Below are 11415 nucleotides of genomic sequence, written 5' to 3' on the forward strand. Positions count from 1 at the left end.
GAGCCAAGAATGCAACGAAGAGGCTTGCTTTTACACAGGACAATATCTAGGAATGGGGGACACAGATTGAAAGAAGAGAGCCAAGAGAGATGGCAAAGAGAGTAAGGTTAGTCACAATCAATCCCATCCTTCCTATTCCCAGCACTCTGTCCCATAGTGAGGGCCATGCTGATGTTTTATTGATGGAAGAGAATCCGGCTGCACATGTACCCTCTCCATAATTCATGATGCCCAGCATTAGGGCCTGCCTGCTGAGAGATGTGTATGTGTTTGTGTGTACGTAACTATGTGCGTGTGGCAAGGAGAGGGAGAGAGAAGCAGGAATGTTCAGATATTTTTCCCAAATATAATCCATAACACTGCTTACGGCAAAGGAAATTCATCCATCTGCATCAATGGATGGATGAAAAAACGATAGGGCGAATTGTAAAATAATTTTCTTAATGCATTATGTATCATGACCTAACAAAAAAACAATGATTTTTACAGTATTAATCTAGGTTAAATGTTAAGACTGTTGTTTTTGTTTGTTCAATATACCATTATATAATATTTTATTATACATGAAACATAAGTTGAAGAAATGAACATTAATCAATATGAATAAATGCAATAAAATCGTTAGTGCATGATACCAAATGTTAACAAATATAACAATATAATAAATTTGGTTAAAGTTATGCAAACAAAACCACAGCTTTAATATTCTAAGAGAATTTAAATACACTATTTCTAAATCATACTGATTTTAAATCCTAGTTGTTTTTTTTTCAAGATCAAGATGACTGAAATCAGATGGCAAAGAAATCTCTTAAAACAGCAGTTGCAGTCACCGGTCAACAATTTAAAAGCTAAAGGGGAAATAGCTGGTTAACACGTTAGCAATGACTGAATTAGTACATTTCCCCAGCTGCAATTATTTGAGGTGCTGAGCTTGACAGGTGTGCTATAATGAAGTCTCACATCTGTATGTTTCAAAGGCTCCCTCCACAATAGCAGTTGCCATAGTAACTTATTAAGATCCACTCTAGAGCGATGTCCTGACCTAACTAGATCCAGAAATTTCATCATAGATCATAGAACATAACAGATGAAATAAAAAACTACAAAGAAAGACTATTTACAGGTTCTGTTTCAAAAAGCATTAGTGCAAAAAAATGTTTTATTCGTAATTACATTTTTAAATTTAGACTTAGAATGAACCTGTCAGTTCATGTTCATCTTTAGCTGAAAATATCACAAGTTTACATCAGTACAGTGTTGTTTTTGAAGTTTGAAACAGAAGTCTGGTGTCTCATGAAACTGTGGTGCTTTGCTTTACAGTATACAGTAACACTGCTTAAAGGAGTTACATAAAGAAGCCTACCGGGACAAGTTCTGTAGGGAGAGGAGGAGAGTAATTAAATTAGAAAATATAAAAGAAATGGCTGAGATCTAGCGTTTACCTCAAAAATTTAGCTCTGGGGACAGGATGGCTTTTCTTTTGTTTCATTCTTCCTTCAACCAGCTATTCCATCTCTTTTGTAATTTCTCTCTCCCTCTTTAGGGGGAAAAATAGCACAAGGTAGGAGAAGAAAGTAGGTCGGTGGCTTGGGATTGATTGATGAGGTGTGGCTAAAGTCTGGTTTTCATAGCGCCACTTACAAATCCTGCTACTACATCTAAATTCCTCTCATCATTCTTGATGAGCCTATCTAAACCTTCATGTTCTGTAATGTAATTAACAAGAAGAGCTCATTAGGTTACATCACAACATCAGGAGAAAGAGGGTTCAATGCACGTATAAAGATGATCGTCAGATACAGATACAGCTGAAGGTGTTGGTTTCTGCGTCAGTGTTTTAGTACCCGCTTCATTCTTTGTCTCTCAGGTACACTTGGCCTCCATGTCATAGAGCTGCAGTAATTCACTCATGATGGTCTCAATCTGAGCCTTGGTGATGTCTGCACAAACAACCTGCAGGGAAACAAGCAAAACATCAATGCAGATCACAGAGTGCATCCTTCAGCATGCTATATTGGAGAAGATAACTAAATATTAGTTCTGAGGCAACTAATAATAGCGTCTAGTCTCTTGTAGATGTGTACTTTACACAGTCTAGAGAAAATAGCTACTTTCTTTTTCAATTTCCTATGTGAAGACTTGATGTGGAAACATTTTTACCTGAAATATCCATTTACAAGTCACTGTAAACAGGAAACCCAACAAAGGATGAGAGAAAGATTAGGAAAAATGGTACATTCATAGAACTAGATTCATAAATATTTGTTAAAGCCTAAATTCTGCTAGTTTCAGCTTTAGATGAAATGTCCATATGATATGGAAATTTTGATAGTGTGCTGATTATTATATTCAATAATAACCAATAATGAATTATACAGTAAGGGCCCAGGGTGATGTCTGGAGAGGATATTTCACACATATTTGCCTTCAATGAACCTACAAGATCAAAATATATTGTGAAGAAAAAGAAAAAAATAACTCTCTACATGTATCAAATAACACCTGTCGTTATATTCTTTTGAATACAACCGCAGAAAACAGCCTTTCCTATCTCAATTATTTAAGTTTAAGCTTTTTATAAAGTTATTTTTTAGAAATATAAAATGGAAAACATAGCTTTAACAAACAGAACAAAGAAATGCCTGTGTGCCATGTATAAAAGCACTCTGACCATTAATATATTGATTATCGTAATATTGCACACAGGTTTTTAACATCCCCCATTTGGAAACAAAGTCTAGACAAAACAAGAAAAGTCCTCTCTTCTTTTGTGATGTTCAACCAATTGCAGACACTGCCTCAAAATGATCTGAATACATTTTCCACACCATTGTTTTGCCATATGTCAGATCCAGCCACTATAATAACCACAAAACAAAACGGAGGCTGATCCCTTCGCACGAGAGTCAGATAATCTCTTCCAGCCTAAAAAGCTTCAACAAATGACTAGAAAAATGAATCATAATCTTAAGGCTAAATATGTCAGAAACGGAAGACTAGATCTATTGAATTCTAGTGATAACACTTGACAGAATTCTAGGAAACTGAAGCTAAGCGAGTGGTTTTAAGAAACTTTGAAATGTTTAGATTGTTTGTAAATATAACTTTAGGATGTCACCAAGGGAACACAACTTGTGTGGAAGACAATGCTATTTCTCTCAGACCAGCCAGTAGCCGTCAGGTGCCCTTATTGCCATGGGAACTACTTCCTGCACTCTAAAGGTTACTGCAATCGTGGCTCTATTGATGCTTGATCCGGCTCTGGCACCAGTGAGACTCAAACTAGTCAACGTTCAGTCTCGGTGACTCAATGCAAACACAGCATGACACAAATGCTGCCTGGACATTTTATGTTTTTCTCCACATGAAACTGAAAAGAAAAAAGAAACCTCCTACCTGCCACCACTCCAGTTCTCCTCTGGGGAGCTGCACTCCATATGTCTGGAGAGCAAGATAGAGGGAGGTGAGGGCTAGGTGTTGAGGCTTATAGCGGACACACACAGAGCCATGGTAACTGTCTTTTAATACAGCCAGGGCCGTCTCTGCGATGGGGGTTCGAGACCAGGCGTGGCGATTCAATAGACTCTTCACAGACAGCAGGTACTGCAGCACGTACTGGGACACAGCAAAATCAAGTTTGTTAGATGGAGATGTTACTACATAGTGTTAATTATTATTATTTTTTTTAGTTTATAATTCCACTGATTGACATAAAATATTTGAATAGTTTTGAGTTTATGATATAACCCTGCTTTACAGAAGTTAGGGTTAAACACTATTAACTATTTAAAATAACTGCTTTCTATTTGAAAATATTTTAAATTGTAATTTATTCCTGTGATTTCAATGCTGAATTTTTACTCCAGACACATGATCCTTCAGAAATCATTATTATATTCTGATTTGCTGCTCAAAAAAACATTTATTATTATTATTGTTTAAAACAGTTGAGTAGAATTTTTTCAGGTGTCTTTGATGAATAGAAAGTTCAGGAGAACAGCATTTGTCTGAAATAGAAACCTTCTGTAACATTATTCATTTATTTATTTATTCATTCACCTTTTAACACCATGCCAGCATCAGGGCTATTTTCATGGCGATCTCTGAATAAATTATACAAGGTATACAAATTAACAAAAGGTTATAAAAGACCTTTCAGATGTACACTAGACAAAAATTCTAAAATTCAGGTGATCAATTTTTAATAAATTAGCTTTTTATTTCAGATAAATGCTGATCTTTGGATCATTCTATTCATCAAAGAATGCTGAAGAAATTTACTCAACTTAAATATTGACAACAATAATGATATCTGATCAGCAAATCAGCATATCAGAATGATTTCTGAAGGATCATGTGACTGGAGTAATGATGCTCAAAGATTAGCTTTGATCACACAAATATTTTAAATAGTTAAAATACTAATACTACTAAATACTAATAAAGAATATTACTTTATTATTAGGTTTGGTGAGCAGAAGAGAATTCTTTAAAAAAACATTACAAATCTTACTGTTCAAAAACTTGACTGGAAGTGTATATTGAGAGTGAGGACTTCAGTTGCCAATTTGGGTTGATTTGGGAGGAGTCTGAGCCGGTCGGCCATGATGGTAGGATACGCTATTGGTTGCCAGAGGCAATGCCTTCAGAACTTCACAGAGGCGCGACTAAACATTTCAGAGCTCTTTAATTTTTGCCCATATTATTAGGTCGGCGGAACAGAGACGGATTTACGATTACGAGAACGAGAAAGAAGAAAGTTAAGCAACGCAATGCAAAAAGATAAGGCGATAGAAAAGGGATCTTACAGGAATAAGCTCACACCAAGCGCAAAACAGCTCTCAGGCATCCAACATATCGACCCATACGAGCTCCCTGCAGCGGAATGGCACTGAGACCTGGACCATTACCTCCATGCACACACATGGACATTGTGAATTATCTTGTTTACGGGGTAAGTCACCTTGCATTCACACTGTTAATGGCATTAATCTAACCAGGACATTTACATTTTGCAATCACGCATTTAACCACCCTAGCTAACCCAGAACTGGTTTGTCCACTTTGCAGCCCCCAACACAAAAACCTGGTACAGTATGTGTCATTGGGCTAAAATCTAATTACAACTAAATACCTAAACATACACAGCTTTTGCCTACATCAAAACATGTTGGAAACGCTTGTGTACACATTGAACATCTCGTTACAATCTAGTGTTTACGAAACAGTCGCAGTTATTTAAGTTACTTTGTCATTTTGGAGAAGAAGTGTCTGCTAAATGCAATGTGTAATTACAACACACTAAAACGCATTTGAATAAACTTACTTTGGCCAGTACAACTCTGTTTTCACCACCTGGAGGCTTGTCCTGCATCCAGCCACAGCAGAAAGCCTCGTAACTTTCCAAAGACTTGTGGCTTTTAATCTCCTGCATTGTGTAGTAACTTACACCAAAAACAAGATAATTCACAATGTCCATATATGTGCGTGGAGGTATGTTCCAGGTCTCTGTGCCATTCCGCTGCAGGGAGCTCATATGGGTCGATATTTAGGATGCCTGAGAGCTTCTACGAATACTGCTATTTTGCACTTGGTGTAACATAAAAAAATGTATTCCATTGATCCTATGTTTTTCATATGTATTGTGTGAGGTTATTGGAACAGTTTTTTAATGCAGCAGTGACTTCCATGCTTGGTAAAACAGTGCGGAATTGCAAAAAAAATCTCCTCTACTACCGAGTTAACAACACATGTAAACAATCATGTTTTGCCGCCGGGATCCTGCCAACATGGCAGAGACTGTGATATCGAGGGGAGGGGCTCTGTGCTAGGGTCAAAAATCGCTCTTGCCGCTCTGCTCACAACGCTGCAGAAAGATTTGTGAGCGCTCAGACGCTCTGACGTAGATTGAATGCTTATTTTGTATTTAAAGCGGCCGCAAAGCAAACAAGCTTGTTGATCTCGTGCAGACTAACCACAAGGAGTTATAACCTCATTAAATATTGTTGTGGACGAAATATTAGGATCCTTTACTTAAAATGAACAATCTCAGACACCTTGGTCCACGTATCACTTTCAATTTATTTTTTTATGTCCCTGTAGGAAAACAGGGACACATCATAGATTAATACAAACGCTAAACAGCAATAATCAACCTGTCCTTTATTCTGCTTGAGAACTAATGTGCCAACTCTCAAGCATTCACCGTGAGACACATGCAATTGACTCTTTTCACATGCTTTCACACCACACATCAATTTTTTCATGCACAGAAAAACCACGAAGCAAAGAGGACACGGAGACCAACAGACTAGACAGAGCAGGTTAGTTATGATACATAGGGCTGTACAAAAAATCGAATGCGATTTTCATGCACCTCTCATCAGTAAAGATGCTCCTGTAATTAGAAGTATATCTCCAGCATGTGCGTTCAGATCAGGGTTGCCAGGTTTTCACAACAAATTCTGCCCAGTTGCTTCTTAAAACTAGTCCAAAACTAGCCCAATCGCGTTTCCGGGAGGTTCCCCGATAAAAATTGCTTCCCGGGGTTAAAATATAAATTTTTGGGAAGGGTTTCCCTGGTAAAATTAGCATTTTAGGGGCTAAATATCACGTTATTGGTATTGGGATTGCTTCAAACCGCGGAAATGAAAAACAACCGCAGACTTGGCAACACTGGTTCAGGTGGAGCGGCAGTTACTACACAGAGCCGTAGTCTACCGACAACTAACACAAAATCGCTTTCAAAATCGACAAAGAATCGCCTGTGATTTTAACATCGATTTTGTGTAGATTGTCAGTGAATTACGGCTCTGTGTAGTAAATGCCAACCGGTGTTGCCAAGTCTGTGGTGGTTGTTTTTCATGTCCGCTGGTCACAGCGACCCCAATACAAATAACGTGATATTTAGCCCCTAAAATGCGAATTATACCAAGGCAACCCTGCTAAAAAACCTATATTTTAACCCCGGGAAGCAATGTTTTATCGGGGAACCTTCTGGAAGCGAGATTGGGCTAGTTTTGAGAAGCAACTGGGCAGGATTTGTTGTGAAAACCTGGCAATCCTGATCTGAACACACGTGGTGGAGATATACTCCTAATTACAGGAGCGTCTTTACTGATGAGATGTACATGAGTAAAGACATGCACAGCCCTATATAATAAAATGGGTAACGTTAAGTTATAGCTAGCTAATTATCAAACGCAGCTACGGTTAGCCATCGCTAATATTAGCACGTTTATCGAACAGCCTTCGATAAATTTCTATGTTATAACTTCCCGAAAACAAATACACAAACATATAAAACAAACTTCTAGCGAAATACTAACAGCATCTAACTTGCAAGTTCGGAGTCGAACTTCATTTCTTTCAGGTCCATCAGTTGTCTGCGATTAAAAGCAGTGCCGATGTTTACTCTGGTATTCTTATCGGATTTGATTTGTGATTCCGAGCGCGGTTGTTTCCCTGTAGCGGGTGTTGGTCTCTTGCCAAGGGCTTCAGCTATCCTTCCGCTCTCTTCCCTGAACTGAAAGTAGTGGGCTGTACTTTCCACACGATTGACATCAGGTTCAGGTACGCCCATAGCCCATAGACAGTAAAAGAAATGGACACAGCGACCCCATTGGAACTCAATTGAGACAAGTGAAGCCCATTTTTAGCGTTTTTTAGCACTTCCGTTTCTGACGCGCAGACTCAAACGAAGCTTGACGATGTCAGCAACCTGTCTGACAGATGTAAATCTTCTAAGTGGCTGTGCGTGCAAACTGCCATCGTTAATCTTGCAGAGACGGCGAGCTTGAGCGGGGAGTTCTTTGTCGTGAGTGAGCAGGAGTAAGTATTCTGATTAATTATTTTGTATAGTATTTTCAAATGTAGCGCCAGTACGCCATATTAAGTTAATTGCCTGCGAGCTTCTCCTCCTGTCTGTACGGTAATGCGACAGAGAGACGAGTGGTTATGAAGCAATCGTTAGCCTATTTTTTACAAAAACTGTTTATACGGGGCCATAATGTAACATAGAAGGTAATGGAGCCCTTTATACATTGTCGTGTATCTTTAGAAATAAATAATGGACAATCGGAGTCTTTAAACGCCTCAGATGTAAAGTTATTCGCTCTCAAAGTGACGCCAAAATGAATGGGAGTCAATGGGAATGCTAACGCAAGTGAAGTTCTGCTAAAAGATGGCAGCCCCCACCCGACTTTAACTTCCGCTCGAGTTCCTTGCCCCCTGGGTACGCCCTGCGAGTTATTCGTGTATTGCAGGTTGGCTGGTGGTTAAGTTGCCCGCATACCGCCTTCCACGGCCGAAACTGGTATTACGACACCTGTCGGGCCGGGGCTAGTAACGCTAATGCTAATTAAGGTTGATATCTCTGCAGCACTATAACTTGACATTTTTTTAATGACATCATCGCCCTTATTTCTTCTCATTCTTTTGATGGGTGTAGGTCATGTTATGGATATTTTTACCTCAGTTTCTGCATATGGCACCTTTAACACCTTGAGAACAAGGCAATTATTGCATACGTTACCTTATGTGGATGCTCAAAAGACACTTGGAAGTTAAGCTGTCGAAGGATGAGGAGTTCACATTGCACTACACTGTCCCTCAGCTCCCAAAACTTCCAATCCAGTTCCATCGGTTCACTCTCTGGGTGAAAATACCTGGACCAGAGAAAAAGAAGAAATTACCTAATACACACGAACTCTGAGAGCTAAACTGTGACTTAATATCCTCTCTCATACCTGTGACAGACGTTGATGATATCTCTTGTCCTGAGATGCTGCTCTTCTACTTTGCCTGCGAGGTAGATGGCAGACATAGCCACTAGGTAAGGCTCATAGACCCGAAGACTGGCAGACTGGAAGAACCTGTGATACAGCACACATGCTGTGGCCATGGGCACAGATCTCATGCCTAACTTCACTCCTACAGATGAGGAAAATATGGGATGCACATGGGATCACGAACTGCACAGCAACTCACCCTCGGATAACGAGAATGAACTAATAAGCAGCTGCAGTATATCCTTAAATTACTATTTCGACCGTTACAGAGATTAAACACATCTTTAAACATTTCAGGAAAACGGCAAATACCAGTCTCGATGATAAACCGACAGACTCTGAAGTGTGTTTTGGAGTTTTCCACATCTTGAGCACTTCTGCCTCTCGCTTCATTGACGGATCCAGATGCGGACGCCTGCGTGCTCATTTTAAGGCTTGCAGCAAAATGGTTACAATTTCAAAGCGTGTTATTCAATATATACTTCCTGTTCGCATGTAATTTTGAACAACAAACTGTACAACTCCTCCATTTGTATAAGTTGTTTGTACAAATACAACGCTGTGCAGAGAGCTTGTGACTTTCCTTCAGCGGATCGTTTAGCGTGTAACGTAGAGCTCAGTGATCTCTACCGCCCCCCACGTACGGGAAGACGCAACTGAGCGCCGAAAGCTGAAAGCGAAATCATTTTTTTTTTCATATAACTATCATATAACAAATAATATATGAGTTGTCACTTACAAATAGTCAATTTGACAAGTGAGCATTTTAAAGAGTTGAAGAATATGAAAAAGTGAACTACTAACTTGAAAGTAACGTTATAATGTTGAGTGGTTGCTAGGAGACCACTGCCAACAAACTCGATGGGAAAGATGTCGACTAGTTACTCTGCAAACCAGGTGCTTGAATTGTAACTATTCTACTATGATATTTTTATTATTACTATTATTGTTGTATGATTGAATAACCTTGACGTATTTAATAAATGTATGATGTTTTCTGCAGTATGAAAGTGCCTTCAAGTCGCAAAAGCTCCAGAATTGGACCATCCCAAAACATTTCAAAGAGGTAACGTTAAGTTAACGTTACTTAACACAGTCAGTCTTGTTGACAAAGCCATTTTTGCTAGAATACGTCTATTTAATCGTTTACAGAAGTGTTTGCAAAAGAACAGCGTTTATTTGTAATAGAAATTCTTTATTCATAGAAAAAACATATATATTATTATTATTATTATTTCTTTCAAAAACATCTTACAACCAAACATTTTAACTGTAGTGTACACTTTAATTTTACTGGGCATTTCCGTTACACAAACAGTGCATCATGCCAAGCAGAAGCATGCTCTTCTTCAGTCAAACAGGGCACAAAGGAATGTGCAAACAATATAAATGTGTTTACTTTGAGTCCTTTTCTTTTAAATGACGTAGTTTGAAATTGCACTGGGTGGAGAGAATAATTGCCTAGCTCATATTATAAATACTTGTGTTTGGTCTATTTACTTTTTGTTCCTCAAGAGACCATCAGCAGCAGAAGGACACACTACATTTATAGCCACAGACCGGGGCCACCTTCTACCTGGAGTCAGAACAAAGGTTTGTTTTGATGATTTGCATGACTTGCATGAAATTTAAATGTAATTACCAGGCTTAAAACGTTTCGCTGCAGTTTAATTTTACTATTTATAAATGATTTCATTATTAGAGTGGAAGTGCATGGCCAGCATACCAAGGCACATGGGATTTACCTCGGTATATCCCTCCTACTTCCATAAACCCCACTGCCCGTTCACGAAAAGGCCAGGATCGCCTCAGAACCTGGGGACAGATGAAATTTGCCACAAACCAGACTTACGAAGCCCTTGATGGCAGCCAGGCTACAAACAGAACTATTAACAATGTGGTGTGTATTTAATATCTCCTACTTTTGATGCTATGATGTTGTATAACATTGCTTTTAAAATTCTGACTAAACAATATGCTTTTAGGAAAACTTAAATGTGGACCAGCTTGCAGAAGAGTCAAAAATGCCAGTCAGTGTCCCAGACCGAGATGAGCCAGAGAGGCCCAAATCACATCACAGCCAAGACCAGTCTAGACCAACAAGCCAGCAAGCTCAGTCTAACCCAGTTAACCTTGAAAACCAAACCCAGTCTAGACCAGGAAGTCACCACAGCCAACAGGCTCCATCCAGACCAGCCACTCAAGAGAGCCAAGCTGAGGCAAGACCGCCAACCCAGAACAGCAGACCAGCATCTCAGCAGAAATAACACCATTTATAATCAGATCCCCTGCATGGGTAGTTTTAAAAGTGGTTCCATTAAAAATGGCATTACGTAAGCCTAACACTTCTTTGACAAAACACTTTTACTTTACAGATATTATTTTTTTTGTGTTCCATTTATTTATAACTGTGCTCTCCGTTTGAGAGCACTTGTGTCAGAACACATTAACTGAATTGTTTCAATGAAGCTAAAGCTGATTAGTTTTACTAAATGGTTTTTGTAATGGAATCTGCTTAAATGAAATACTGAATGAAGAGTCAAGTATTGCCAGAAAATATATCAGAGTACCTTGATATCTGTATTTTAATAATATTCAAAAAAAAAAAAAACATTGCAAGAGA

The 11415-nt window shown here is 38.8% G+C and overlaps 2 protein-coding genes across 3 annotated transcripts; one reads left to right on the plus strand and one right to left on the minus strand.

Moving 5' to 3' along the window:
• Positions 1-1127: 1127 nt before the first annotated feature.
• Positions 1128-9426, minus strand: ccnq (cyclin Q). 2 transcript variants are annotated; one of them, XM_052593582.1, is made up of 6 exons: positions 9105-9426; positions 8751-8934; positions 8537-8669; positions 3400-3618; positions 2164-2186; positions 1128-1956 (listed from the first exon to the last, which is right to left on the minus strand). In XM_052593582.1, the coding sequence occupies exons 1-5, from the start codon at positions 9217-9219 to the stop codon at positions 2184-2186; spliced, it is 654 nt and encodes a 217-aa protein (XP_052449542.1). In that variant the 5' UTR covers positions 9220-9426; the 3' UTR covers positions 1128-1956; positions 2164-2183. The 2 variants fall into 2 exon arrangements, with proteins under 2 accessions (XP_052449542.1, XP_052449541.1); XM_052593581.1 differs by lacking the exon at positions 2164-2186 and having other exon boundaries at positions 9105-9423.
• Positions 9427-9547: 121 nt separating this feature from the next.
• Positions 9548-11407, plus strand: cfap126 (cilia and flagella associated protein 126). The gene is made up of 5 exons (XM_052593584.1): positions 9548-9689; positions 9796-9858; positions 10308-10385; positions 10495-10692; positions 10778-11407. Exons 1-5 carry the CDS (start codon positions 9654-9656, stop codon positions 11057-11059), a joined length of 657 nt encoding a protein of 218 aa, XP_052449544.1. The 5' UTR covers positions 9548-9653; the 3' UTR covers positions 11060-11407.
• The last annotated feature ends 8 nt before the right edge of the window (positions 11408-11415 follow it).

Source organism: Carassius gibelio, chromosome B23 (assembly GCF_023724105.1).
Source record: "Carassius gibelio isolate Cgi1373 ecotype wild population from Czech Republic chromosome B23, carGib1.2-hapl.c, whole genome shotgun sequence".
Taxonomy (NCBI): domain Eukaryota; kingdom Metazoa; phylum Chordata; class Actinopteri; order Cypriniformes; family Cyprinidae; genus Carassius; species Carassius gibelio.

Coding starts and splice junctions, on each gene's coding strand:
- cfap126 (XM_052593584.1), top strand. CDS start 9,654: ATGGGAAAGATGTCGACTAGTTACTCTGCAAACCAG. Junction 10,386..10,494: donor TACCTGGAGTCAGAACAAAG/GTTTGTTTTGAT, acceptor TTTCATTATTAG/AGTGGAAGTGCATGGCCAGC. Junction 10,693..10,777: donor ACAGAACTATTAACAATGTG/GTGTGTATTTAA, acceptor ATATGCTTTTAG/GAAAACTTAAATGTGGACCA.
- ccnq (XM_052593581.1), bottom strand. CDS start 9,219: ATGAGCACGCAGGCGTCCGCATCTGGATCCGTCAATGAAGCGAGAGGC. Junction 8,935..9,104: donor TCGGTTTATCATCGAGACTG/GTATTTGCCGTT, acceptor CCTCATCTGTAG/GAGTGAAGTTAGGCATGAGA. Junction 8,670..8,750: donor ATCATCAACGTCTGTCACAG/GTATGAGAGAGG, acceptor TCTCTGGTCCAG/GTATTTTCACCCAGAGAGTG.